Raw genomic sequence first — 26,393 nt, forward strand, 5'->3', positions numbered from 1 at the left:
ATGGCCTCGATAGAACACTTTGCTCAGGCCCAACAATGCTCAAACCCGAGCCAAACCGGAACGGCCAAATCGTTACGGCAGATGTTCAGGAGTACTCCTAAGTGCTGTACCTGCACCCACAGCTTGCACTTGTACTAAGTTAACTTGATTCTGTTGAGGGCTTACATATCAAAGCCCACTTGTCCGGTACCTGTCTGACAGGCAACATGGTTCCGCGTCTTCTCACCTTACTGCGTATGTATGAGCTTCAGCCACCAGCAACGATGGGGTCCTACCGCTGTGCCATTCCGTCAATTATCAGCTTCCACCCCACCCATTACGTCGCGGGGTCTCGCCCGTTCACTGTTCCCATCGAGCCAAAACGTTCCGAGAGAAAGACAAGCCGCCGCCGCAACATCCTGCTATCACTTCGCATTGAGTCACGGCCGCGGCCAGGGTCGCCGTCGAATCACACTTCAAAGGTCCCCTGTGAACGACATGTGCCCCCGCGCTCTCGACAGGAAACGAGCCGTATCACTTGGGATATCCCGTTGATCTCAAGCGCCAATGCATACCGCGATCCAAGCAGCCGCCGACTCATCCCACTACCACACCACAATGTTGACCACCCACGAATCCTGCCAAACGAGACTCGGCACCTCAGTGAACCAATGCCTAGTACCAACCTTAGTATCCGTATACCTAGTGTACGTATGCCTCTACCAGGACATACGAAGGACTCAGCCCTGGCATGGACGGGCCCATCTTCTTGGCAACCCCATCAGATTCTGTCCGAATGTTTCGAGACCATCTTATCCGATCATTTCCGCCCAGCCGTCCGTTGTCCTGGAACCTTCCTTTCCGATTCCTAGCATGTCACCAATAGCCCAGTCTAGAACCTAAGCTTCGATCCTGCTTCCCGTCAACTTTCGAAGATCTTCGTCCATATTTCACCTGGAGCTTGGGAAAGCTGGTGAACAGTGTACCTGGTCGATAGAGTCTGGATCGCAACCGCTGCTGCCGTTGTCTCCACAACATCACTACACGTCCTACAGCCATGCGATTCCGATATAGATACCAAGTGGTAAACTACGTTATAACACACGAGAATCGCTGTCTATAATCACAATACATGCACAGACATGTAGCGTCCCATCCCAGGTCGGAAGCCATTCCGCCAAACGCATTTAAACAGTGCCACCCCTGGCCCTTCTGCTGAGTGGCCGAAATCAACATATTTTTTTGTCATCGATTTGCCATCAGGCCCCGTTCAAGCCAAGGACAAGACGCGGCCTCCCCACGGACAGTGGAACTCGATTTCATCGGGCGGCTCGGACAGAGATGTCAGCCGCTGTACCTTGGTGTCTTTGCCGGGCAAAAGGTCTCTCCTCGGGTTCTTTGGAACTAATATACCTCTGTAGAATACTAAGAACAATTGCCTTTCCCAACGAAACATAACGGGCTCTCTCGGTCATCCGGTAGTCATCAGGAATTCCCTGCAACAGGCCAACACTATGAGTCCGGAACAAACTGTGGAAGCACTTCCTATACGAGCCGGGGATTATCGTAGCCGCAACATGAGACGGAAAGCTTCACATGCCCGGGGCCAGCGGCGACCAAAATTGGGTGCATTAGCGGCGTCCAAAACGCTCCGGCACAGGTGGAAACGGACCCGTTGACGCAACCTCACGGCAGCAAGTTTTCACAACCGGATGCCTTATTGACGGCCCCTACCCTTTCCGTTTGGCCTTGAGAAGCTTGATGATGCCGTAGCTCCGGCGCCGCTAGCGGGTAGTCGATGCAAATGAGTCAGTCTTTCATGGCCGACCATCGAGCGACCTATTCCTCACCGCTACTGTCCGAGTCTGGTGTCATTGGCTCCGTGATCTGGAGAAAGAAGGAAAAGGCCTAGGAGAAGAATATGCAACTGTGGGTAACTATTTGCTGACGTCGCTCGAATCTTTGTAGGGAAGATGCAGTCAGAGACTATTGGGTCGATGTCCTATTCGTGCCAGGTGGCATTGGTATCTCTGATGGCTGTTGGCCGGCTGCAATCAGCCCCCATTCCAACTCGTCCGGGGAAAGCGGCTATCCGTGGACCAATTCTGCGCGCTGATGATGTTTCTTTGCTTTTTCTCTCTCTCTGCCTGTTAGGCAACGGCGTCGTCTCGCCGACGCAACCACGGTTACCGCTGTGGCCGGCCCTACCCAAAACCGGAATGAAGCTCGCTGGTTCCACGGGATCTGTCGGGACTCTACAGAGACCGTTCAGCGGCTTCGGTTTCCACGAGTGGCCAGAGCGAGCCGCACCAAAGCTTGACCGAGTCGCGATGCTCTGGATGAAGAGGGTGTCGACCGCGTGTGTCATGGCTCCAAGACGGAGGAGTGTGGTGGTAGGACGACATCATGCAGGTAGCCGATTTCGATTTTGACGGCGCCAATGAGCTTCCTAGATGGCCGATTGAATGAGGATCTTTGGAGACAAGAAGCAGACTGCGCGACTCAACGGCTTTGGCAGTATTGCGTTTTCTCTTTTTCCAACTCTACACTGATTTAGTTTACTCTGTAAGTAGATAGTCACTCTTATTCATTCGCCTCTTGTTTTCCTGCAGGTCATGTATATTCATCAAAGCGGTCAAATTAAGTCACCAAAGTGATTGTTGGGTCGTCTAACATGTTGATCATTAATCTCTACGTAAGTATTAACATTCTATCTTTCTTTCTACCCCCCAGAAAAGAAAACTAGTAACCGATCTTTCGTAACAATCATGCCAAGGAAGGGAACTGATGAGTTTTTGGTATCTCTAATCTAATAAAACGTGGAAACCATGAGCGAGTATGGGGTATTAAAAAGAGGGAGGAAACGAGACGAGGAAGTGGGGGTATCTTTCTTGGTTCTTTCCGCACCAATTAGCCAAAAACGCAGACGCGGCAAGAGAACAGAATAAAGAACAACATGTACGCCCAAGGTATGCGAAAGAGAAAGAAAGTTGTTCGTTATCCATCCATGAAAGAAAGAAAGAAAAAGTCGTACGCCGGTTATTGTTGGTATCGCTCGATGCTGAGAGAGAAGGAAAAAGTAACCCAGAATGCCGTGTTACACACCCTGGACAGAGTGCAATCTCTTGCCGAAAGAAATGAAGGCGCTCAATGAGAGTTCGGATAACGCCTCTGCAATGGGGGAAACCGTTCGATGTAATGGTGATAAGATAGGGCGATATCGGCATGTAGGAGCCGAAGAGAAAGCCAGCGGGAACCAGCCGAGTTTGGGGTTGAGGGCGTTTGCGTCTGATTGTTCCGCTTCCTTTCCATCAGTGGAACTGCAGCCGGATGATGGAGAAGAACATGTTCTGCAGGACGTGGAACATGACAGCCACGCTCGTCGGGAGCAGCTCCGGCCACACGGCGAGGTCAAGCTTGCCCTCCATACCGACATCGACGCCGAAGAACCAGCTGATGAGCCCGCGTACGATGACGGAGGCGACGAGCTCGCAGGCCCAGGTGACGGACGAGGCCCAAAAGGTGAGACGAAAATCGTAGTCGTAGTCGTCGCCCGTCACTTTCCCGTCAAAGGCGAAGTATGGGTAGACGTCCTTGTTGGGCCCAAAGTGCAGGACCAGCACGCTGCCGAGGAAGGCGGCCATGGAGACGTTCTCGGCGAGGAAGCGGATGAAGACGTTGCGGGTGCAAACTTTTTGGTACGAGGCGTAGGACTGGTCCGTGAAGTTAAGGGCGACGGTGATGCGGTGGTAGAGGCGGGACATTGTGAGCGGGGTGAGGATGATGAGCGTGCTGCTGGAGAGGATCTGGAGGTAGATGAACTGTTCCGGGGAGCGGAGGCGCGCGTACAGAGCGCGGACGTAGGTTTGGTAGGTGAGCATAAAGTATCTGGATGGTGGTGTCAGTTGAATGTTGAATCACTCATGCCAAGTGGTGAAGGAGTACACTTACAGTTTGAAGACCCAACTCAGGGGGTAGCTCCCCACTCGTTCGCCCTCGCGGATACCCAGAAGCCAGCCCGTGAGAGCATCAAGTAAATGAACCGTGATGATCCAGCTGTAGACGTACACGATGGTCTCCAAGTTGTTGTGAGGCAGCGTGCGCAGGTAAATCTCAGCGTAGGCCTCTCCTATGACGTACGCCATGAGCCCGACAAAAAGGGCCAAGCAGAACCAGATGAAGCGGACGAAGCTGGCGGGAAGCCACCTACGGCGCATCCTAACGCCGCCCATATTGCGAGACTGCTCAGCGGCGACCTGGAGCGTCGCGTCCGGGTCAAAGGCATCGCTGCTGAGATTCGGCCGCCGGCGATTATCGCGACGGGGGATGCTCCCTTCGGCCTCGCCCGTCCACCAGGACGTGGTGAAGATGCGTTGGGTCTCGGAGAGCGACTGGCGCAGCTTCAGGTGACGCTGGGAGGTAAGGAGGATGCAAAAGGCAATGGCAACTGGCATGGCCATGACGATGAAGGTCCAGGAAATCCAGGCCGTGTTGTGAGCGGTGAGGAAGCGCGTCTCTGGGACCAGGTAGATGGGGATAGGGACTGCTATCGAGATGAGGGCGATAATGGACATCGTAACGGGAAAGCCAAAGGATTGCGGCCACCTATGATTGAGTGTAAGTATGTCTAGGTGCTTCTGAGGAGCGTGAAAGGGGGTCTGACGTACCAGTTCAAGCTGTACAAGTTGAAGACCTTGGTGATCCATATCAGAGCCGTAATGTTGTAGAAACCGTAGTACACGAAGAGAAAGAACCAAAAATTGATCTGAACTCTTGCTTCTCCGTGGCCGGGTATCTTACGCCCAGACCCTGGCAGGGGCTCACTTCGATCATCGTCATCCTCGCCGGGAAAGGAGTACTTTGGGAACGGTATCGCACACCACGCAATAGCCTAAGTTTCCCTCCCGTGTTAGTCCCAATCACTCGCCAACTCTTCGATCCGTCCGTCCCCTTGTCAAAAGAATTGCCAAACATACCAGAACAGCAGGCATCAGCACCAAGACTCCATACCGACTCCACCACACGTCGACAACGCCCTTGACGGCACTCTGCTTCGGTTCGACCCAGACGTTGGAGATCTTGCGCCAGGTGCGCGCCCACGCGCTCAAGTCCTCCCAGTCGCCGCCCCTTGCAGCATCATTATCGTGGTTCTCGAGCCCCGAGGCGGACAGAAGCGCGCCGTAGCCGACGTATACGCTTCCACGGTTGTTAGACGTGAACAAGCCAAGGGTGCTGGAGCGGCGGCGGCGGCCGGGGACGTCGGATCGCGGGGGTACGGCGCGGAAACGGCCCAGCAGCGGGGAGGCGTCGCTCGTGAGGCGGGTGCGGGACTCGTTGCCTTGGGTGAATTGGAAGAAGCTCGGCATCGCTTGAATCTGTGAGGTTCGGTGGGTAGGTCTTCTATCTTTGCGACATTTGGGGTGTGTTGTTGTTGTTTTGTTTCTTTGGTTTGGGGAAAAGTCTCGTCGTGTGCTTTTTCCTTCTTTGATTTTTAACCTCGTTTCGACGCGATTTCTATGTTCTTTGGAGAGAAGTAGTTGTAAGCTCGTCTAACACGTTGTTATACAGAGACGCTGTGCTGAACTAGACAAATGCACAAAGGCGGATCTTGAAATCGTCGTGTGGGCGTCGGAAGCTCGTGGTGTGAGGTGAAGGAATCCCGGACGACCGTCCTGTGTAAATTGGGATTTCAGTGCGCTTATGACGCTAAGGCCGCCATGTACCTGGGACGGTCCCTGGAATCTCGGTGGGCATGGCGGATCCAACGTCCTTGTACAGCGGGCGCTAGCGCGTATTGGGCGGAGCATGGAGTGCGTTGGCAGTGGGGGCTTCGGCCACGTTCTGCCCCCCGATGTGCCCCCGGCCCCGGACTGATGGCGTAAGAGGACGGATGCATCAATCATTCGCATATCAAACGGAACAGGGGAGATGAGCTTGTAATGCGATGTTGAGATGACAAGATAATAAGCCTTGCATTCGTGACTTCCTAAAGAGTTGGATTACTACCGCATATCCGTCCATGTCTCTTAAGGACTCTCAGCAACTCCTTGCGTATGCGTATTGATGATCGCTTGCTTGTGCTGTCTTCGGACGAAGACGCTGCCTAGAAAGATGAAGACCTCATGATGCCCGTGCTAAGTCGTGCAATGGTGTACAGTGTGGTTATTTGTAGCCTCTTTACTCGTCCTGGTCCATTGTCTCCTCGAACCCTTCTGAGTCGCCAGTATCCGTATCGTCAGAATCATCTCTATCTTGAGAAACATCAATAAACTCGGTGCTGTTCATGCCTTCGCCCTCTTCGCTATCAGCGTTGCCCTCCGTGCCAATTTCACTCTGGGAATCCTTGGCGTCGTCTAGAAAGGCCACGACTTTGGCAGTTGGCGACTTCTTTGGTGGCTCTAAAACGTCGCCGCTCCATGGCTTGCACTCTTTGACGAGCTCGCCACACTTGAGACACGTCCAGCCTTCACCTTCTTCGCGCTCTAGTCGAGTTGCGATGCAGACAAAGCAATAGATGCAGCCGCAAGGAATGGTCTCGTAAGGATTGGTGATATCGGTTTGGGATGAGCCGATAACACCGCTTGATGCGGCCGCTGCCATGATCTCGGTTTCTGTGCTCGCAAGGGCGTTCTGATCCTGATAGCATATGGCGCATGTGCGTTCGGGCAAAAAGCCCAATTCGCCATTAGCCGACTTATCTTCGTCTCCCTTTGTGGTGATGATCTCTTTCGTCTTGCGCCATGTCCTTGAAATCCACCTCCTCCACCGGTTGATGCCAACGAGCGGCAGTATGAATAGCAGAAACTCCGTGAAAGCGTGCCAAACAAGTTGTCGGTTAAGGTATTCAAAAGAGACCTCTCGGCTCACCTGACTAGTTGGTGGAGCCAGGCGCATTCGTAAGACTCTATCGAGAAGGGTGCGATATCTTCCTTGCAGTAGAAAGACGAGAAACGAAACGAAGGCTGCTCCAGCGTGGAGCGTCGTTATCCGAGACGTCAGCCGCGACAATCTTTGAAGTCGAGGGTTGGGCTCGTCGCTATAACCATCGTCGTTCTCGAGCAACCAGTTTTCCCACTTCTCCCAGCCGTATTTCCCAAATACGGTGGCCAATCCGTATAGTGACTTCTGCCACCTAGATGGCGCAACGAGGACGGATCCATCTTTGCGCGCATCCGTGTATTTCAGGTTCTGTAGAGCTGCTCCATATGTCGCGTCGTTGTCCCAGACTGTCAACTTGAATAGGATGGCGCGAAGTGCAAGAAGGATCTCGGCAGACCAGTCGTCTTTCAGGTGGCCGCCAGCGAAGTACTTGAGCGCATCGCCAACCTGGCCGCGAAGCAACTCCAATAGTTCGTCATCGAGTAATTCTGCGTCGACTTGCCCGACCCTGAAGGCGGGGCGAGTGCCGTCTTGCGTTGATATCGAGTCCCATGCTGAACCGAGGCGACTGAAAGGGAAGGGCAAACGATCAATCTGGGCGCGGGCGCGCGAGGAATCACGCTGGGCGGCGAGTCGTGCTGCGTTATCGGCTTCGCGGGCTTGTCGTCGTGCTGCCAGGCGCTGCTGCGCTTGCGCAAAGTTGGTCGATGTCATCTGGGCAGCATTGGGTGGTGAAAGGTGGTGGTGAGGTGCAAATTGCGATGCATCACACCTCTTCCCCCAAGTGGCTGATGATAAGGTGACGGGATGTCTGGCACCTCGAGAGTGGTAAGTGGAGGAAAAGCCGAGGTCCGCTCTGCTCACCTGCATCGGCTGCCACCAAACCCGCCTGCGCTGCTCAAGTCCCGGAGGCCCCTGCCTACCGCGGATGGGCTGGGGATTATTAGCTGAGCCATGACCTGGGCGGGAGTGGCCTGAGCCGAGAATCGGCCGGAGGCTGGAGTCTGACGTCCCGGGACGCCCGTGCCCTTCCAGTGGAGGTCAGGTCCCCTGTCCTTCTTGTACGACCACGGCTTCCTGAACCCCCGACTCTTAATCATTACCTTACCAAAGCAACTCTACTTTGAGCAAGTTGGCTGTGGTCTTACAAACCAATATACATCTCTGTCATGCTGTTTACTGATTGCTCTGCAGATGCGATGCAGAAGACAGGCTTACATCAGACGGTGTGTCACCAACCTGGACCCCTGTACAACCTCAGAGCGGGAGGAGGTTGAGTGCTTGAGATGAACGTGCCTCATTCACCAACCCTTGCCGCCATAGGGACGGAATACTACCGCAGATAGTCATCGTCTCCGCATCTCTGCCATCACTGAAGGTTGTCGACATGAACACGAGCGGACATACCCGACACGCCATGCGCCATTCTATAGCACTGTGCTAAGACGGGGAGGTGACCCTTGCCTTACCCGCAGACATCTTCGCAGCTTTAGGGTGTGACAAGAAGGAGAGAAGAAGGGAATCTTGCATTCAATTCGCCAACGTCCGGCCACCACAGCTGCAGCATCAGGTCAAGCTTATGTCGACTAGCGCCAACAACCCATCTTCTCGGCCTTACAAGTCTGAGAGGCTTGCAAGGCATTCTCAGGGCATTCTTCGCTTGTCAGATTCTTGCCCTGTTGTCTCAAGCGATTTGCGATTACCCTGAATTGACATCTCCAAGCCCATCTCTCTCACGCGGAGCTAATCTGACCGCCGGAGTTGAGCGAGGCCAATGACGCACATCGTGAATTGGACGTGTGTGAAGCCTTCATCACATCGCATCGTCGGTGGTAACGTTACCCAGTAACCAAAAGCCCGCTCAACCTCAGTATACACAGCGCCCCGGGTTTGACTTGATCGTACTACACAAGCTTTCAAAACTCGTTGACAAGGGTTACAGTCAACGAGGAGCTCGCCTATCGTGACGAGATCTATTTTACTGTTAGCAATCTAAGCCTGAAGAGTAAAGAGTAGAGGACCAACCTCGTGCCTTGCGCTAGAAGCTTCCATCAAACATCGCTGCCTACTCAAACCTGCTGAAAATGCAATGTGAGTCTATCTCTAGCTGGATTCAATGACAGGATAACTGAAGACACTGGTTCTTGGGTCGACAGACGGGTAGAGCGGGAGGCTCAGACTAGACATCGTGCAGCAGGCTTGCTAGGAACCGTATACCTGCATGAAGGCATTCCTAATTCGGAAAAAGTGTACACTCTAGGCATCCTCTGCCCAATCGACCGGGACGCAGGCGTGGCTCAACACGGCTTCGACGTAACCCGGCCCATACCTAGCCTCTCACAGTGGTGCTTACCAAGATGCTTCTATTTTCACTTATCGCTTCAGAGTCACTCACTCACCGCGCCTTTTTGTGGTTCCAGCTCCAGAAACAGTGTCCGAAGTGGCTCGGAGCATGGCAAAGTGGCGGGCGGCCCGAACAACCAGCGCGTATTGAGAACTACGGAACGCTTTTCTGTTATGTCATCTCTCTTCACCCATTCCCTTCCCCGGGCGATGTCTTGCATGCCCAGATTGGGCTGGTCAAGATGTGAACGTGACATTGAGGCATCCAGTATATTGACAGGGGCAGAGACGGTTAAGAGTTCGTCCATCGTCAGTTGTCAAGGCGAAGATTTACATAAACACCAGCAGCGTCTTCTTTGAACTTGGACGATCTGAACACAGAGAAGCAATCTGGCATATGAAGAAGATCAGATCCTCCTTCACAGTCAATCACGACGTCAAACTAAGCTCACTGTAGTTCACGATGGAGCTCACGCCAAACACCAGCCCAAGGGAAGCCAATAGCCCGGGAGATACGCAGCAACGTGCTGGGGCCGCCAAATCAAAAGCCACCATTAGAGCATCCCTCGCCTGTGTGCCCTGTCGATCAAAGCACGTCAAGTGTGACTCGGCCTTACCAACCTGCCTAAGATGCCGCTTGGAAGAAAAGACCTGCTACTACGCAAAGTCTCGCCGAGGTATTCGGGATGCCAAGAAACGCAGCCTCATCAACGATCCTATCGCACCTCCTTCAGTCTCGCCGGACACGCCAGTCTCTTTCCCATCTCCCGAGGTGGCGAGCTTCGATATTCCCATTCATGTAGTCGACAAGCTACCCTGTGGATGGTCTCTGGCCAGGAGCTCTCATCTTCCTGACTTGAACACCGCATCACCGACTTCGCTGCTCTTCGACCTTTACTTCACCAACTTTCACGATACCCATCCGTGGCTCCTCCCCAGAAACCAGCTCCTAAGTCGTATTCGGTCGAACCCTGAGCCTTTCCATTTCCTCACAAGCTGTATCATGTACGTGGGATCACTCTTCTCAAATGCTGTCTCATCAGAGGAACTTCGAGAGAAAGCATTCAGTCTCGCAAGTGGCAGCTTGCCTATGACTTGCTGGACTGTACAGGGTCTGCTCGTTCTCAGTGTTGCCGCTTTTGGCGAGGGTCGATTGGACTTGAGTGCGGGGTGGATGGACGCTGCGACTCAGATTGCCCTCGATCTCGGCATGCAAGATAAGTCGTTTGCAGATGCCGCAGGTGATCCTTTCGTCGCAGAGAGCTCACGGAGGACCTACTGGGCCCTGTACTGGCAAGGCAACATGCGAGCGATGCGCGAGGACTCGCCCACTTTCATGTTGTCCGGCGTTGTCGCAACCACTGAACTTCCATGTGAAGAATGGGAATATCAGTCAGGGGTAAGTCACTATTGCCGCCAATCTGATATTGGTGCTAACAAAAGCCAGGAGATCCCACAGCCGCTGTCCCTGAAGAAGTACAACGCAAGAGATCCTATGGATGAAACGAGCTATTCGTCGTGGACGTATCTCATTGATCTGTGCCGGTTGAGCACGGAGTTGATACTCCCTATGCCAACACTGCCACCAGGACTGTTGTCTAATGCCATCGATAGAGCCGACTCCAGATTGGTCAGTTGGCTCATTAATCTACCTAAATGGAAACAACAGTTGGTGGACTCGGGAGGTGCAGTTGATATGGTTCTGTTTCACGCGATGGCCTACGCGCATAGGTGAGTGCCTATCTTCCGTCCATAAAGTAGTCTGATGCTCCATAATACTAATCGAAAGACAGCCTGAGGATCAAGATGCAACTACCCATGGAAGCGTCGGGATTTGGGATCCGGGACCTGCTCACGCTTGGCCCGCTCTTCAAAGCGCGCGACATGACCTTACCTCGGATGCCGCGATGCTCCAGCTCGCCGTATCCATGGCTCGAATGCTCAACCGCCCTACAAGCAGGCCTCTCAACAATCGGTCTCTTCAACTTCTCGCTGCCGCCGGCCCGATACAGCCCTGCGTGCATCATCGGGCTGCGAAGGGCCGCTCTCGCACTGCTTGATGCGAGAATGTATGGTGGGTCAGATTCACCGGCTCTGCTTGAGAAGCTTGATCTCCTGCTCGGCGTACTCAAGGTTGCCGGAGAGATGTGGCCCATCGCAAGAAGCATTGGCAATGAGGTCAGTGATGTGTTGAGAGAGCTTAGTGTGACCAGCAGCCGTAACAACGTCAATCAGTTGAATTCATGCATGGATGCTTTCATCACCGATATGTCAGCTTCTGCTGTGGCTCCGGATCCTGGCATGTTTCCATTCCCTGAGCCAAGAACAGTGGAGGAGATGTTCAACTGGAGCACTGGAATCATGAACATGGGATTGTGAGATGATGATAGCGGTAGGATTATGAGCTAGGCGCATGGTTATTTCTCTGGACGTTCTGAGTAGAGACTCAGCTACACAGGAGTAAGAGCATCAAAAATGATTGGTAGTCATCGGATTCATCGAGAAAGGCTTGGTTTTCGTGTTTGGTTTCTACAGCGCTTAGATGTATCCCTGCGTCAATGATATGGTTTCTCATCTTGTCTCCGCCTAAGAATCATTTTGGCTTGACCATAGACAGAAGAAATTTGTAACTGACGTGACAGTCGAAGTAAAGCTTGTGGCACACATCCAGGGCAAAGGTTCGTTGTATGAATGCTGCTGCATTGCTAGAAGCATATGCTTCTTCTCTTGGCCATGTGGGATGCCATTGTGCAGGTAACCTTATTTCGCCTTGTAAGGTGTGTCGTCAGGACGGGAGAGTTTCTCAGGGCGCTTAGAGTGACATCCTGCGTTTTCCAACAGCAAACAGCGCCCATGCTCCTCAAACGCCCCACTACCCCGCGATGGACCGCCCTCTACACCAGTGCCCCGCCACAGCGATAAGACGGCCTGGGTCTAAATTTCCAACCGCTTCTTCGTACTTCACGCCGCCTTCTCGAATACGAGACTTCAACCTCTCGACAACACCAACCCGAAACTCCTTGGGATCGAAACGACTGTGGTATCGACACCTTGGTCGCTCACCAAGAAGACCACAACATGAGCTTCGCGATCGAGGTGCCCGGCGATGCCAACCCCCTCAGCCTGCAGGAGCTCTGCCGCGTTCTCGAATCCGCGACTTCGGCCGACTACGCGCGCAGACAGGCCGCTGGACAACAGCTGACATCATGGGAAACGGAGAAGGGATACTTCTCTTCCCTTCAGGTATGTAAATCCACCCTTTGTGTACGATGTGATCAAGTAACTGATCGACGCGCTATCCCTAGACCGTTTTTCTCGATAAGTCCCTTCCCCACGAGCTTCGATTCCTAGCCGTCATTCAGCTTAAGAACGGCATCGACAAGTACTGGCGCCTGCTCCCCCACGTCAAAGGTGGACTGGACCCGGAAGAGAAGAATGTCGTCCGGCAACGCTTGTTCCAGGGCACGCTCGAAGAGGAGGAGACAGGACTGTCGCTGCACAACTCCCTCGTCACCGCTAAAGTCATTAGGATTGACTACCCGCAGCACTGGCCGGAAGCACTCTCGCAAATCATCGGCTTGGTCAGGTCCTCAAAGAACGGCAACCAGCAGCATCTTTATGGTTCTCTCCAGATCCTCCTTCGCGTTGTGAAGGAGCTGGGCACCGCTCGCCTCAGAAGATCCCAAACCGCCCTCCAGTCTGTCACCCCCGAAATGGTGTACTTGCTGGGAGAGATTTACACAGAAAAGTCAGCAGTCTGGGTTGATTATCTCACGAGTGGTCGTGGCGAGGAGGATGCAGCCGATGCGGCTATGCTCAACAGTCTCATCTCTCTCAAAACCATTAGACGGTTGCTCGTGGTAGGCTATGAGGCTCCTCATAACGACAAGACGGTCGAACAGTTTTGGACCGTGTCTCAAAATCACTTTGGCCAATTTCTTGGCTTTGTGAGCCACGACTCACCAGTCCCGGCACCCTATCAAGATACGGTAGGAAAGCACCTCCTGCAGTTTACAAAGCTGCATATCGACATGTCCGAGGCGCATCCCGCCAGTTTCGCCGTTTTGCCCAATTCTTTACCCTTGGTCCACGCCTACTGGGATCTCGTTGCGAAGTTTGCAGAAGTTTTCGAAAAGTCAGGTGGCATCCGGCAGTCTTCCGGTGATTCGGGTCCATCAGAGTCAAAGTCAAAGGTCGAGGGACCCTTGCTGGAAAGACTGGCCCTGAGGGGCCTGCTGCTGATGAGAGCATGCTTGAGGATTGCATTTTATCCCAAGCAGACGTTCAAATTCCGGAGTGCGGAAGCTAAGAAGGACGAGAATGATGCTGTTGCGCTCATCAAGCAAGAGCTTCTCAAGGATGATTTCGTGGTCCAGATGGCGAATATCATCATCACACATCTCTTCGTCTTCCGGAAGGCAGATCTCGATGCATGGGAGGAAGACCCCGAGGAGTGGGAACAACAGGAACAGAGTGAGGGCAACGCCTACGAATGGGAAGTCCGCCCCTGCGCTGAGAAGCTCTTCCTTGACTTGCTTGTCAACTTCAAGGATCTCATGATACCACCTCTGCTTTCTTACTTCCAAACTGCGTCAAATTCACAGTCAGATATCGCTACAAAGGAAGCAGTGTATACGGCTATGGGCTTGGCTGCACCCAACGTCATGAACGCATTCGATTTTGATAGTCTCTTGGTCTCGACTGTTCTTCAAGATGCGCAGCAACAGGGGCCCTTGTATAAGGTTCTCCGCAGACGCATCGCAATCATGGTCAGCCAATGGGTTACGGTCAAGATTGCCGACAACAGTAGACCACTCATCTACGAAATGTTCCGCCACTTTCTCAATCCCGCGGACCCGAACAACGACATTGTCGTCAGAATCACAGCCGCGCGTCAGCTGCGGTGGATCGTGGACGAGCTTGCCTTCAGCGCAGAGGCTTTCCTCCCCTATGCAGCTGATGTGCTTAATGAGCTACTTCAGCTCATCCAAAATGTCGACGTGGACGAGACCAAGCTCGCCGTGCTGGAGTCTATGCGTATCTTGGTCACGAGACTAGAGAATTACGTCTCTCAGTTCGCAGACTTTATCATGTCAAGCCTACCGAGCATTTGGGAAAACTCTGGAACGGAGGAGTACATGATAAAACAGGCCATCATCGCGATTTTTGCCGCGCTGGTTATGTCCATGGGCAGCGACTCTCAGAGATACCATCACCTGATGGTCCCATTGCTCTCAGAAGCAGCCAAACCGGGCTCCGACCTGCACACGTACCTGATTGACGAGGCATTGGAGCTATGGAACTCTGTTCTCATGCAGAGCAACCCGCCCTTATCCGCAGATATTATGAGCATCGCGGAATTATCACTTCCCCTGCTGGAGTATCAAACGGAGACCGCTGCGCAGGCTTTGTCCGTGGTTGAGTCCTACATTCTCCTTGGCACACAAGCTGTCATGGAAGATAGATTGCGGCGTCCATTCTTGGTCGCTCTGTCAGGCGTTCTAGACTCTAGAAGCCGAGAGCAGGTCAGACTCGGCACCGTGTGCATTGAATATCTGATTCGGGCCGCCTCTGAGCTCGGCGGAACCCAGGTGATTACGCAGGATCTTCTCGAACTTGGTTTCTTGAAGAAGATTATGGAGGCTCTCCACGATGCTTGGGAGGCACACCAGACGACCGGACCGAACAGGAAGGTCAGCAAGCTCAACACGATAACAGAACGCGACTACTTTGCAATTCTCTCACGACTCCTTATCGCCGACCCGACACTCTTCGTCACCATGCTCACATCTTTCGGGCCTCTGGAACAGGTCTGGGCCTGGCTCAGCGGCGAGTGGTTCTCTCACCTCGACGGGCTGGATCATCTTCCTAGGCAGAAGCTGTCTCTCCTGGCCCTGGCGCGTCTGATGGAGCTCCCGCAGCCCATGCAGAACCTCACACTGAGTAAGTTGCAAGACTATTTCACGCTGTGGGTTGGCACCATTGCCGAGCTCCAGGACGGCACGACGGACGGCACCGACTCGCTCATCTGGGGTGAACTCGAGCCTACGGATTACGATACGCCCAAGAGCATCAAGGAAACGGAGTTCGGCGCCAAAGACCCCGTGCACACGATCAACGCCATGAGATTCGTGAAGGAGAGGCTGCAGGATATCGTCCAGCGCTCCGGTGGAGAACAGCAGTTTGAGCAGGAGTGGGCTGCCAACGTGGACAAGGATGTTTTGCAGAAGTTTTGGTCGTTGACGCAGATCACGGGTGCTTAGGGAGCCAGTGCTGCAGCTGCTGCGTTTGCGTGAGCTGGTCGTCGGGGCTGAGCTGTAATAGACGGGAAAACACGGGAATGATTATGATTTCATGACGAGGCTGTCAGATAGAGAAAGATAGGTGCTCATGGCGCATCTCCTGGCAATGGCAGATGTGAATACAGAAACGATTTGAAGCATAACGTCCGAAGCACCGGTTCGAAGAGAACGGGGTTTTATGGAATACTTGCATTGGTGGCATAAGTGACCGAATCAAAAGTCGTTCTAGATATGCCTCGCTCTAATCGCCAAGAAAACGACACTCTCATAGTAATCTTGTTCTACAACTTGCTCTGGCCATCCTGCGGGATCTTGACAACGACCTTACCCCAGGTCCCCCGGCTCCCCAGAGCAATAAGCGCGTCCGGGATGCGCTCGAGCCCGACAAACTCCTCGTCGGTGAACTCGGTGCCGCGCAGCTTCCCCTCGGCGACGAGCTTCATGATACCCTTCCACACCTCGACGACGGTCTCCTTCTCCTTGACAGCGTACTGGCCCCAAAAGATGCCGACGAGGCTGATGTTCTTGAGGAGCACCTTGTTCATGGCCACCTTTTCAATCTTGCCGGCCGCGAAGCCGATGATGAGGATGCGGCCGTTCCAGGCCGTGCACTTGGTGCTGGCGTCGACCATGCCGACGGGGTCGTAGACGATGTCGACGCCGCGGCCGCCGGGTGTGAGGGCTTTCACTTTGGCGGGCCAGTCGGCCTCGCGGTAGTCGACGACGTAGTCCGCGCCAAAGGCTTTGGCGACGTCGAGCTTGCGCGGGGTCGAGGCCGTGGCGATGACGGTGGCGCCGAAAGCCTTTGCGACTTGCACGGCGGCGAGGCCGACGCCTCCCGCGGCGGCGTGGACGAGGACGATGTCGCCGGGCTTCACGCCGGCGCGGACGACGAGGGCGCCGTAGGAGGTGGGCGCGGTGATGAAGAGGCCGGCGGCCTCGGTGTAGGACCAGCCGTCTGGGATGGGGAGGAGCTCCTTTTCGCGGGCGACGCACTGGGAGGCGAAGGCGCCTTGGGTGGCGCCGAAGACGCGGGCGCCGACGGGGTATTTTGCGTTTGACGAGGGGGCTTTGAGGACGATGCCTGCGAATTCGCAGCCCGATGTCCAGGGGAAGGCTGGGGTATTTCGGTTTAGTATGTTATACTGAGATGTATATGTGCTAAGTCCCTGAAGGACAGGAAGGGGAGGACCGTACGAGGTTGGGTCTGGTATTTCCCTTGGATTTGAAGAATGTCAAAAAAGTTGGCGGCCGTGGCGTGGACTTGGATGAGGTACTCGTCATCCTTCTTAGGGACGGGGTCTGGGAGATCCGTCACGCGGAGCTCCTTGGGAGACTTTTGAATCGTTAGATCGAGTGCTCGTTTAGGGACAATCGTTCCTCAATGGTGATGAAGCTCACCTTGACATATTCCTTAATCTGAATGCCGCGCATTGTGAAGATGGATTCCACTGTGATGTCTGGGACTCTTCGTAGGTAAGGTACTTGATTTGAGATGGATTGAAGGCCAGATGTGAGGTAAAGCTGGCCGAAGTTATGTGTAAGAAACTACCATAAGAACCGGATGAGATGGACGATGAATATTGTGAGTTTGTATGAACCTAAGATTGAGGATATGAGCTGTCGTTAGTCTCGAGCTTCTCTACACGTTGTTACCCCGGACCGGGGGTCTTGGAGACGCCGAGGAGGGGGGGAGCCGAGGCAACGATTGCGGCCCCTCGTTGGCTGGATTTGGGGCCTTTTCGGTGTGCGAATTCCGGGGATGTGGAGGAGGCTCGGTGAGCAGCAGAGAGAGACATGGCCCGAGCGCCTGCCTTAGAGTCCAAGATCTAGATGCAGATTGGAGGTTCTTTGGCAGGTAGGCAATCAGAGGGATCCAGCCCATCGGCATCAGCTGTTGTCGTCATTTTGGCTACAAATGTGGCGTGTGGATGGCCCTAGTTGATGAACTGGTTGCAATACCTAGGCAGTTGCTCATATTCTGCGCATCTGATTGAGATCGTATTTGTATCTGCGCAGTCCAAACTCCGTACCCATAGACTACCTACCTGAATTGTCATCGACGACTTCACACTTATGAACGTTCGATTGAATCAGGCTGTTCCGTTACTCGAGGGTAGGCACACTTCCAGAATTGGCCACAAAACTTTCCCTTCAAGAGATTAGGTATTCCTGCTCCAAGCCCTTGTGGATGGAGATCGGGTTACTCGCGCGCTATTTGTTGCCGAGTTGTATCGACTCGTGAATTCGAGGTAGAAGTCAATGGATGACAATGGAAGAGATGACTGTGGTTATGACCTGAGGCTACTTTTAAGTTGGGGTCGTCCAGGGGGGCGGTCGTTTCCCACATGGGAATTGAGGGACGTGGAATTCGATACACCTAATCCTGACAATGTAGCTTGGTCGATCATCGCGGACGAGCATTGATCTATTCCCCAATAGAATCATTTCTCTGCCCTTGATGTCAGAGATAATAGAGTGCCAATGTAGTTCCTGCGGCTCGTCTTGCATCAAATGGGAGGGAGCGCGCCGCCGGCAAAGACATCCATCGATTTTGACAGCACTGTCAAAAGTGACATTAGCTGAGAACCCCCCTGTGGTTACCTACACCTTCCGCTCCCACCGGCGTTAGCGCGCTGCGGCAAAAGGTGCCTAATTCGACCTGTTCCGTTCGTGAGGCACCTGCCATTAATGCTACTTAGGTACCTTATGGACTGCCATCCTTGAGTCCAGGCTGCCAGGACCACGAGTCACCACCCAAAGTACCCGACGCCGCACAGCGACAGCACCCTCAGTGGGCACGGCCCAGCGCTAACCGTAGTTATCTCACCCTCCCGCTCCATTGCGTAAGGTATTGGATCCGTTCCGCCGCACCTCGTAGAACTGGCCCATGCTTGCTTCTGGGCATCTCATCGCCTCCAGTGCTGCTGCTGGCTGCTGGCTGTGGCTGCTGCCCCTCCCCGACGCCATCATTGGAGCCCACCAACCGTCACCAACGACACAAACACCCAATCCTGCGCAGCTCCCCTCCGGCCACCTACCTTATTCCACCTGCCTAACTGACTTCCACCTTGCCCCAGCTTGACCTCGCATTCGGTCGTCTTGTCCACATACTCCCAACAACTTCTTCCTTTCCCTCCAACAACTCACGCCTTTGCCTCTCCTCCACCCCTCCGAGCCATTCTCAGGCCTTCCAGAGACCAAGCCGTCGTCATATACTAGGTACACATTCAGACATTGCCTGACTACCAAGCACCTCCATCGATCGCGCCGACGCTCCCGTAACACACGAGGTCATGGCCGACAACGCAGAGGGCACTGCCGATGCCCAGGTCACCTTCAAGGTGAAGACGGGCCAGGATAGCAACCATACTATTACCATGTCTGAATCTGCCTCCGTACTCGACCTCAAGACCAAATTGGCCGGCGAAGATTTCGAGAACGTTCCCGTCGAGCGCCAGCGTCTTATCTACTCTGGTCGCGTAATGAAGAACGACGACACACTCGCCACCTACAAGATCAAGCCCAACAACACCATCCACATGGTCAAGAGCGCAGCCAGCAACCCAGCTCCCCAGCCCGCAGCTTCAGCCTCCACGCCTGCCGCACCCGCCGTGCCCTCCAACATGGCTGCTGGCACTGCCAACAACATTCTCGCTGGACTCACCGGAGCCAGATACGCCGGACACATCAACCTGCCCAGTCGCGAGACATTTGGAGCCGACGGAGGAGTAAGTTTCCTAGAGTGCTGCGGCGAGTCTTGCGTGGCATAAACTAATCTTACGTTTCCAGATGGGTGCCCCGCCATCCGACGACCAGTTGGCCCAGATGCTCTCCGATCCCTCCATGCTCCAGACCATGAACGCCGCCCTCGACAACCCCGACTTCATCAACTACATGATCCAGAGCAACCCACACCTGCGCAATGTTCCTAACGCACGAGAGATTATCCAGTCGCCATTCATGCGCCAGATGATGACCAACCCAGACATGCTTCGCAATGTCATGAGAATGCAGCGCAACATGGCCGGCGGAGGCGGCAACGCTGCCTTCCCTGCGCCTGGCGCCACCGACACTACTCCTGCCGAAGCTGCGGCTGCTGGCGGCAACACGGGTCAGCCCCCCAACCCGTTCGGCTTCCCCGCGGGTTTCCCAGGCTTTGGTGGCGGCGCTGGTGGAATGGGCATGGAGGGGCTCGGTGATCTCAGCGCGCTCTTTGGCCCTGGTAGTCCGTTTGCGCCTCAGCAACCCGGTGCTCAAGGTGCAGCTCCCGGTGCGGCTGCGGCGACTGGCGATAGTGCCCAGACTACAGCTGGTGCCGGAGCTACTGGAACGACAGGCGCGGCAGCGGGTGGACAGGGCGCAAACTCTACAACGAGTCCACCCCCGGCCAACCCCTTTGCTGCTCTGTTCGCCCCGCCTCCTTACGCAGCTCAGGGCCAAGCTCAGGGTCAAGGCCAAGGCCAGGCACCCGCAAATCCCTTTGGCGCCTCCCCCTTTGGTCAGATCAACCCAGAGATGATGCAACAGATGATGAGCATGTGGGGTCTCGGTGCAGGCGGCGGTGCTGGTGGAGGCTCTCCGGCTCCGCCCGACAACCGTCCCCCTGAGGAGCGTTATGCCGAGCAACTGCGCCAGCTCAACGATATGGGCTTTTTCGACTTTGATAGGAACGTAGCCGCTCTGCGTCGCAGCGGTGGCAGCGTGCAAGGCGCGATTGAGCATCTTCTGAGTGGTTGATTATGACTTGAAATACATGACCGTGGGGTAGAGAGAGAGGAAGAGAGAGAGCAGAGTAGTAGCAGGAAGCGTCTCAAGAGGACGCATGACTTAATGGCCTGTGAACAGGATACGGAGGGAAGTACATACCACACCTAGTTGTCACGCACTTTGGTTCTGGCAGTTTCCGAGGCGATATGGAAATTAACCAGGCATGATGTTTATGAAAGTTCACAACCCAACATCTTGAATCCTCTCGTGACTAAGGAGACCACGTGAAGCCTTGTTATTGATGAAATTTAAACCACGGAGAACGTTTGTTATTGATCCCGGTCAAGCAAACGTCTTGTATCGCGCTCAATTTAAATGTGGTGGCTTGATTGAATGGTCGTTCCCAAGCTCCGGCGCGATCCGGCTTAGATCGGCCCCGGGTGATTGAGGTGTGCCGGCCCAGAAATCGGCGCCGTATCGTCTACAGGCTAAGAAACTCAACTCACTACCAAACACCAACCGTGGTTCATGGCGGCTTGAGTCTATCAGCCTTCCTCCACAACAACGTGTTCGGATAAGATGTAGCGAAAATGATTCAAGGAATCTTCTATGCTAGGTTCTTTCCCAAGGAGGGCAAGTAATCTTTTTTTTTCCCTCCTTCTGAAAGATCCTTCACTGCGCTCGCTCATTTCAGCTTCGCAGAGGGTCATCACTCAACGACGCACCTCAAGTTAACCTCCATGTAGGCCCGCACATCGTGGCCCAGTCGCCGCCGGGCTGCATCACCACGCCGCCCTCCGGATCTGGGGCGACGGCCGCGATGAAGCCGCCGCTCATCGACTGGGAGGTGATGCAGGAGTATATTGTGCCGCGCAAGGCCTTTTTCAACCGGTACATGACGGTGCAGGACCCGGAGGGCAAGTACGCGGTGCTCGGGTTCCCCGTGCTGATCCCGCATCAAAAGTACCAGCGCAACGAGTTCATCTTCAACTTTGGGCTGGTGCTGGACGCCGACGCGGATTTGGCGCAGTATGAGCCCGTCGTGCGGCGGTTGGCGGTCACGTTTAAGGAGATGGAGAAGCAGAATGAGTATTTGAGCCAGGAGGGCAGCGGTGGAGGACCAGGAGCGGCTGGGATGAGGGAGAGGAGGCCGATTGAGAGTTTGTTGGAGATTGTCAAGGAGGATTTGAACAACTATGGCGAGTGCATGATTCCTGTTGGTAAGTTACACACTCTCCCCCTTTTCGCTCTCCTGTTCCGCGCATCGCCAATCTCTCGAGACATCGCTGACCGCGGAGGGCTGCCCAAAAAGACGACGCAAACACCATCAACATGAAGCTCTTCCCGCACCACGCCAGCCCGCCCCAGGTCCGCGGCTGGCACGTCCCCGTCGCCAAGATGAAATTCGCCGAGATCGTCGACCAGACCTGGGACCTGACGATGCAGAAAGTCGTCGCGCACATTGACGGCGTGAACGACGTCCGCCGCATCGCCTGGCTCGCCGACGTCTCGCTCGATCTCGCCACGCTGGCCCTCCGCCACCTGCTGTACTACGACACCGTCCTGCTGCTCGACATGTTCTTCTTCGGCAGCTGCTACGCGCCCCGCCCCGGGATCCACGACTTCGTCGCGGACCGGGACGGCATCGTGGACGAGTGCGCGGCGTACGTGTGCATCCACGCCCGGCAGCGCGTGAGCAACTTTATGCTCATCAAGCTCATGACGAGCTTCTGTGTGGGCAAGAGCGTGATGGAGTGGCTGCGCGCGCACCAGGAGGCCGGGTTCGACGTGCTGAGGTACGTGGACGTCCGGCGGCTGGTGCAGTTTGGCGTCATCAAGGGGTGTCTGTACCGCGTGCACAAGTACGTCGTGTCCAAGCAGTACCTCGCGGGCTTGGCGACGGGCCAGGCGCGGCCCAGAGCTGGTGGCGGGGGAGGAGGGGACGCGCTGCAGGTGTATACGGACGGGTGTCACTCGTTTGATCAGATTATTACGGAGAAGAATCTCACGGATGGGGAGATTATGGAGAAGCTCAAGGCTTTGCCGGTGCCGAGCGGGGATCTGACTGTGTTTTATCGTTGAGGGTGTATCTTGGGGAAGTGTGAGAGAGCGAGAGAGAAAGATGTTGTCATGAGCATGGTGGTTTTACATTGTTCTAAGTTTTTGGTAGTGTACAGGTCATTGTACAGATATTTGCACATGGTATCGGGTGTGATACATCAAAACATTTCGAAAGACGAGAAGCGCTGTGGCAGCCTCTCGTTTACTCCCGCGACTTGCCCTCCTCGAACGCCTGCTGACGCTCGCTCTTCTTGGGGAACTTGATATCCGGGTTATTCGCAACGGTCACCTCCTCCTCCTCGGTGGCCAGCTTCTCCTTGACCATCTGCTCCAGCTCGCGGCGCGACAGCTTGCGACCCTCGGCCGCGGCGAGCTCCTTGAGCTGCTGCATCAGCACGCGCGTCTTGCCCTTGAAGGGCTCGCCCGGGTAGGCCTTGCCGCTGTCCTGCCACTCCTTATCGCTGACGACCTCGATGATGCGGACGTTGTGCTTGCCCTTGCGGATGATGAGCACGCGTCCGTCAATGAGGAACTTGGGCACGTCCTGCGGGTACCAGAGCTTGACGGGCGTCCAGTCGAGATTTCCGGGCACGAGGCCGCGCATGTCCTTGCCGGGCGCGGCGGCGACGTAGGCGCCCTGGGCGCGGGCGATGCGGTGGCCCTCGCTGACGGAGGTGGCGAGACCCGCGGCGTAGAGGATGCGGGCGATGCCTTGGTTGTAGATGAGGTTTTCGGGGAGCTGCATGTCCATCTTGGGCGCGTTGTTGAGGGTCGTCGGGTGGCCTTCCACGGCCTTGTAGGGGGCCACGGTGTTGTCCTGTCCCGGCGTCTCGGGGGAGGCGCCCACGAATTGGGTGCCGGATCCCTTGCTGTACATGAACTGGTGCTGCTGCTGCTCCCTGATGGCGACGTCGGCGCCGTGGACGAGGGAGAGCACCTCGAAGGCGAGGGTGTGCTGCGCGACGCGCGCGGGCGGGTTCTTTGCGTGGTCGACCATGAGCTTCTCGATGTTGGCGGTGGGCAGGAAGGTGAAGAGCTTGAGGAGCCGCTCGACTTCGGTGTCGGATCGCCTGGCGAAGTAACCGTAGAGGTCAAAGGCGCTCGTCATAAAGGGGTCGAGCCAGACGGCATTGCCGGCGCTCTTGCCAAACTTTGCGCCCGCGCTATCCGTCAGGAGAGGCACCGTGAAGCCAATGGGGTCGTCTCGCCAGGTATCGGGCATGCGCATGTTGGGGTTCTCCTCGGACGCGCGGATCGTCTTGACGGCCTCGATGCCCGTCACGATGTTTCCAAACTGATCTGAGCCTCCAATTTGCATCTGGACGCCGAGCTTGGAGTACAGGTGCCAAAAGTCCCATCCTTGCATCAGAGGGTAGGTAAATTCTGCGAGGGACATGCCGTCGCCCTTTTCCATCTTGTTCTTGACTCTAGATAGGGGGTCAGCATCTTGGCCAATGGGGATCTCCCAAGGTAGAACTCACGTATCGCGGCCGAGCATGGGCCCTATCCGCATGAAGCGGCCCAGTCTCTTCATGACATCGTACAATGGCAAGCTTTGCCACCACATGTTGTTGTTCACGAGATGCCTCTTGGCTGCCCAGTCCGCCTCGTGGCCGTACTTTCGCCCCAGAGCTTCCACATTTGCCCATATCTTCTTCAATTGGTAGTGGATCTTGGTGATGTTCATTGAGACTTCGCTGTTCGCCATGACCTCGCGCGTCTTCAGTCTGTCCGTTGGGTCACCTATCCTGCCCGTCGCGCCTCCGACCAGCGATACGGCCGTGTACCCGTTGAGGTACATCCAGAAAAGGGGCATAAAGGGGAGAAGGTGGCCGACGTGGAGGGACGCGGCCGTGGGATCGACGCCGACGTATGCGCCTATTCGTTTGGTCCGCAACAGTTCTTTGACCTGTGGTGTGCGCCTTGAGTTTGGTCAGGTCAGCAAACATATCTCGAGTAGCGACAGCTGAAGGGGAGGGCTCGACTCACCCTGCGACGTCCTTGACGTAACCTCGCTCCTCGAATACATCCCAGATGTTCTGAATTTCACCCTGCTCAATTGCTGTGGCGCGTTTTGCCCACTCCTCCTCTCCTGTCTTGCGCTTCTCCACGACCTTTTGTGATACCCATCTCGCTTGGTTTTGTCTGAAATGGGCTACTGGGAGCGCGGCGCATCGAATGCAAATGTTCCGCCGTAATTCGGGGAGGCGGGCCACCAATGTCGACGACATGATGGGGTATGTGTGTTGGTAATTATAAGATCTGTACTTCTGAATGCATTGGAACAAAGACCGGCAAAGAAAAGCTCAGCACTGGATAGGAGTCTGAGGATGTGAAAACCAACCCTGCCAGCAACCAGAATGACTGACACAGGTCAGCCCAGAGCTGTCGCGCAACTGATCCCACTCCGAGCTCCAAAAATTTCCCTTATCGCGATGCCGATAAGACCCATCGCGCATGTACGTTGACCCGATGGCCGGCCCATGCCGACTTTCTTCGTCGACCGAAATCACGTGGAGCCATTGGGGTACCATCAGCCAATCACAACCCTTCCAATGTCAGACGCCCGTCTTCACGATCCGGAACCTGTGCCTACCCTCGGCTAAGTGGACATCATCGATTCCGGCACTCTAAACCTAGCACTCCTTCTCAACTTCCAAGCCTCCAAACAACGACATCCCACCTCCCTCCACTTGCGAATACCAATTGAACCGCCCGTGAACTACCAGCGATCACCATGGCTTCGATTGTGCGCCCTGCTCTTCTCCGGCAAACCGCCACGGCGGCCCGCATGGCCCAGGCCACCCCGATCCGTTCCGCCTTCGTCAAGAACTCGTCAAGAGTCGCCGCCTTCCACACAACCGCCAAGAGGGATCTGTTGCCCGTCGGTCCTCGTACGTCGCAATCACCTTGCATGCTATACATTTACAATTGAATCATTGCTAACCTATTCACTGCAGAGGTCATTCAGGGTGGAGGTACGAAAATCCATGTGAAAGTCAAAACTTTGGAAAAAACGCAAGACGTCCTAACCCGTGATAACCTCTAGTGAACGATCCTGCCCCCGTTCCTCCCCCGAGTCCCGCCCACGGCTCCTACCACTGGAGCTTCGACCGCATCCTCGCCGCCGGCCTCGTCCCCATCACCATCGCCCCCTTCGCCGCCGGCTCCCTGAACCCGACAACCGACGCCGTCCTCTGCGCCATGATCCTCATCCACTCCCACACCGGCTTCCAGAACATCATCATCGACTACGTCCCCACCAAGCACTACCCCAAGTCGCGCAAGGCGACCATGTGGGGCCTCAACGTCGTCACCGCACTGGTCGGCCTCGGCCTGTACGAGTTCGAGACCAGCGACGTCGGTGTCACTGAGGCTGTCGCGCGTCTGTGGAAGGCTTAATTTGGGGGAGAGACGGGAGAGAGGTGTCGTTTTGTCCTGCTTGACAGCAAATAAAAGGCTGGTCATCTGGGAATAATATCCGATTGAGGATGCGACAGGGGAGGCGGAGACGTCATGCTAGGATACCAGTACCAGAGAAATGGCGCTGAAGTCGGCTTACTGTATGTGATTCAGGGGGCGCCAGGGTTTAGAATTGGGACGGCCAGTGTATAATCACCAGTCTAGGCAAAATTGGATTCTTTGTCAATGAGCCTGGTGCGACAATTCTGCAAGTGAAATTAAATGTGAGTCGGCTCTAGGATGACAGGTTAAATGTTTATCCGCGACGGATGAGGTGTTCGATGTCAGGCAGATCTAATCACCGCTATGCAGTCGACGGGGGAGAAAATCGACTGAACGAGTAAACGCAATGACAACTCGTTAGAAATCTGGGACTCTTGTGCAGATTTCACGTGTGTCAGCGAAACCTTCAAGAGTCTAATCTCGTTTTGAGGTGCAGTTTTTACATTTCTTCGCCCAAAGTCTCTGAGAAGCAAATTCAATGTTGAGATCAGCAACCTCAGACCAAGAACGCACTCGGTCAACATTGAAATTCCAATAAGTATCATTGTCAAGAAAATTACCATACGCTAAATCATGTTCGGGTCATATATCTCGAACTAGTACTTCCAACCACCAGCCGCACAGTACACGGCCGTACTTACACCAACCAGCCTA

At 54.9% G+C, this 26,393-nt stretch overlaps 9 protein-coding genes across 9 annotated transcripts; 5 read left to right on the forward strand and 4 right to left on the reverse strand.

The window, feature by feature from the left end:
• Positions 1 to 1,137: 1,137 nt before the first annotated feature.
• HER10_EVM0012047 (uncharacterized protein) lies at positions 1,138 to 5,654 on the reverse strand. Its single transcript, XM_035481451.1, has 4 exons — positions 4,956 to 5,654; positions 4,647 to 4,870; positions 3,931 to 4,584; positions 1,138 to 3,867 (listed from the first exon to the last, which is right to left on the reverse strand). The coding sequence occupies exons 1-4, from the start codon at positions 5,343 to 5,345 to the stop codon at positions 3,291 to 3,293; spliced, it is 1,845 nt and encodes a 614-aa protein (XP_035337760.1). The 5' UTR covers positions 5,346 to 5,654; the 3' UTR covers positions 1,138 to 3,290.
• A 248-nt stretch (positions 5,655 to 5,902) lies between these two features.
• HER10_EVM0007391 (Pex2/Pex12 amino terminal region) lies at positions 5,903 to 7,781 on the reverse strand. Its single transcript, XM_035476949.1, has one exon. It carries the CDS (start codon positions 7,726 to 7,728, stop codon positions 6,157 to 6,159), a length of 1,572 nt encoding a protein of 523 aa, XP_035337362.1. The 5' UTR covers positions 7,729 to 7,781; the 3' UTR covers positions 5,903 to 6,156.
• A 1,329-nt stretch (positions 7,782 to 9,110) lies between these two features.
• HER10_EVM0011031 (uncharacterized protein) lies at positions 9,111 to 11,614 on the forward strand. Its single transcript, XM_035480473.1, has 3 exons — positions 9,111 to 10,600; positions 10,649 to 10,932; positions 10,995 to 11,614. The coding sequence occupies exons 1-3, from the start codon at positions 9,665 to 9,667 to the stop codon at positions 11,578 to 11,580; spliced, it is 1,806 nt and encodes a 601-aa protein (XP_035337675.1). The 5' UTR covers positions 9,111 to 9,664; the 3' UTR covers positions 11,581 to 11,614.
• A 568-nt stretch (positions 11,615 to 12,182) lies between these two features.
• On the forward strand, positions 12,183 to 15,565 carry HER10_EVM0008014 (importin-beta domain-containing protein). Its single transcript, XM_035477551.1, has 2 exons — positions 12,183 to 12,444; positions 12,507 to 15,565. Exons 1-2 carry the CDS (start codon positions 12,280 to 12,282, stop codon positions 15,462 to 15,464), a joined length of 3,123 nt encoding a protein of 1,040 aa, XP_035337411.1. The 5' UTR covers positions 12,183 to 12,279; the 3' UTR covers positions 15,465 to 15,565.
• Positions 15,566 to 15,784: 219 nt separating this feature from the next.
• Positions 15,785 to 17,120, reverse strand: HER10_EVM0006620 (zinc-binding dehydrogenase; the record flags this gene model as incomplete). The annotated part of the gene is made up of 3 exons (XM_035476201.1): positions 16,905 to 17,120; positions 16,701 to 16,839; positions 15,785 to 16,620 (listed from the first exon to the last, which is right to left on the reverse strand). Exons 1-3 carry the CDS (start codon positions 16,935 to 16,937, stop codon positions 15,785 to 15,787), a joined length of 1,008 nt encoding a protein of 335 aa, XP_035337298.1. The 5' UTR covers positions 16,938 to 17,120.
• Positions 17,121 to 18,485: 1,365 nt separating this feature from the next.
• HER10_EVM0012251 (ubiquitin family protein) lies at positions 18,486 to 20,494 on the forward strand. Its single transcript, XM_035481649.1, has 2 exons — positions 18,486 to 19,234; positions 19,296 to 20,494. The coding sequence occupies exons 1-2, from the start codon at positions 18,800 to 18,802 to the stop codon at positions 20,241 to 20,243; spliced, it is 1,383 nt and encodes a 460-aa protein (XP_035337780.1). The 5' UTR covers positions 18,486 to 18,799; the 3' UTR covers positions 20,244 to 20,494.
• A 309-nt stretch (positions 20,495 to 20,803) lies between these two features.
• On the forward strand, positions 20,804 to 22,295 carry HER10_EVM0013404 (nitrogen permease regulator 2; the record flags this gene model as incomplete). Its single annotated transcript, XM_035482764.1, has 3 exons — positions 20,804 to 20,846; positions 20,960 to 21,433; positions 21,526 to 22,295. 3 exons carry the CDS (start codon positions 20,804 to 20,806, stop codon positions 22,293 to 22,295), a joined length of 1,287 nt encoding a protein of 428 aa, XP_035337870.1.
• On the reverse strand, positions 21,414 to 24,657 carry HER10_EVM0007975 (tRNA synthetase class I). The gene is made up of 3 exons (XM_035477513.1): positions 24,264 to 24,657; positions 23,756 to 24,196; positions 21,414 to 23,701 (listed from the first exon to the last, which is right to left on the reverse strand). Exons 1-3 carry the CDS (start codon positions 24,503 to 24,505, stop codon positions 22,477 to 22,479), a joined length of 1,908 nt encoding a protein of 635 aa, XP_035337405.1. The 5' UTR covers positions 24,506 to 24,657; the 3' UTR covers positions 21,414 to 22,476.
• Positions 24,658 to 24,831: 174 nt separating this feature from the next.
• On the forward strand, positions 24,832 to 26,385 carry HER10_EVM0004293 (CybS protein). The gene is made up of 3 exons (XM_035473943.1): positions 24,832 to 25,168; positions 25,235 to 25,252; positions 25,324 to 26,385. The coding sequence occupies exons 1-3, from the start codon at positions 25,012 to 25,014 to the stop codon at positions 25,674 to 25,676; spliced, it is 528 nt and encodes a 175-aa protein (XP_035337114.1). The 5' UTR covers positions 24,832 to 25,011; the 3' UTR covers positions 25,677 to 26,385.
• The last annotated feature ends 8 nt before the right edge of the window (positions 26,386 to 26,393 follow it).

This window comes from Colletotrichum scovillei (genome assembly GCF_011075155.1).
Source record: "Colletotrichum scovillei strain TJNH1 chromosome Unknown Contig00002, whole genome shotgun sequence".
In the NCBI taxonomy this organism is placed as follows: Eukaryota; Fungi; Ascomycota; class Sordariomycetes; order Glomerellales; family Glomerellaceae; genus Colletotrichum; species Colletotrichum scovillei.

What these genes read in the sequence shown, in the direction of transcription:
- HER10_EVM0012251 (XM_035481649.1), top strand. Translation starts at nt 18,800, where the DNA reads ATGGCCGACAACGCAGAGGGCACTGCCGATGCCCAGGTCACCTTCAAG. An exon ending in CATTTGGAGCCGACGGAGGA is followed by an intron (nt 19,235 to 19,295) that starts GTAAGTTTCCTA and finishes TTACGTTTCCAG; the next exon opens with ATGGGTGCCCCGCCATCCGA.
- HER10_EVM0012047 (XM_035481451.1), bottom strand. Translation starts at nt 5,345, where the DNA reads ATGCCGAGCTTCTTCCAATTCACCCAAGGCAACGAGTCCCGCACCCGC. An exon ending in TGCTGATGCCTGCTGTTCTG is followed by an intron (nt 4,871 to 4,955) that starts GTATGTTTGGCA and finishes AGGGAAACTTAG; the next exon opens with GCTATTGCGTGGTGTGCGAT. An exon ending in CTGAGTTGGGTCTTCAAACT is followed by an intron (nt 3,868 to 3,930) that starts GTAAGTGTACTC and finishes ACCACCATCCAG; the next exon opens with ATACTTTATGCTCACCTACC.
- HER10_EVM0007975 (XM_035477513.1), bottom strand. Translation starts at nt 24,505, where the DNA reads ATGTCGTCGACATTGGTGGCCCGCCTCCCCGAATTACGGCGGAACATT. An exon ending in TACGTCAAGGACGTCGCAGG is followed by an intron (nt 24,197 to 24,263) that starts GTGAGTCGAGCC and finishes ACCAAACTCAAG; the next exon opens with GCGCACACCACAGGTCAAAG. An exon ending in CCCATGCTCGGCCGCGATAC is followed by an intron (nt 23,702 to 23,755) that starts GTGAGTTCTACC and finishes CCCCCTATCTAG; the next exon opens with AGTCAAGAACAAGATGGAAA.
- HER10_EVM0007391 (XM_035476949.1), bottom strand. Translation starts at nt 7,728, where the DNA reads ATGCAGGTGAGCAGAGCGGACCTCGGCTTTTCCTCCACTTACCACTCT.
- HER10_EVM0004293 (XM_035473943.1), top strand. Translation starts at nt 25,012, where the DNA reads ATGGCTTCGATTGTGCGCCCTGCTCTTCTCCGGCAAACCGCCACGGCG.
- HER10_EVM0011031 (XM_035480473.1), top strand. Translation starts at nt 9,665, where the DNA reads ATGGAGCTCACGCCAAACACCAGCCCAAGGGAAGCCAATAGCCCGGGA. An exon ending in AATGGGAATATCAGTCAGGG is followed by an intron (nt 10,601 to 10,648) that starts GTAAGTCACTAT and finishes AACAAAAGCCAG; the next exon opens with GAGATCCCACAGCCGCTGTC. An exon ending in GCGATGGCCTACGCGCATAG is followed by an intron (nt 10,933 to 10,994) that starts GTGAGTGCCTAT and finishes ATCGAAAGACAG; the next exon opens with CCTGAGGATCAAGATGCAAC.
- HER10_EVM0008014 (XM_035477551.1), top strand. Translation starts at nt 12,280, where the DNA reads ATGAGCTTCGCGATCGAGGTGCCCGGCGATGCCAACCCCCTCAGCCTG. An exon ending in GATACTTCTCTTCCCTTCAG is followed by an intron (nt 12,445 to 12,506) that starts GTATGTAAATCC and finishes CGCTATCCCTAG; the next exon opens with ACCGTTTTTCTCGATAAGTC.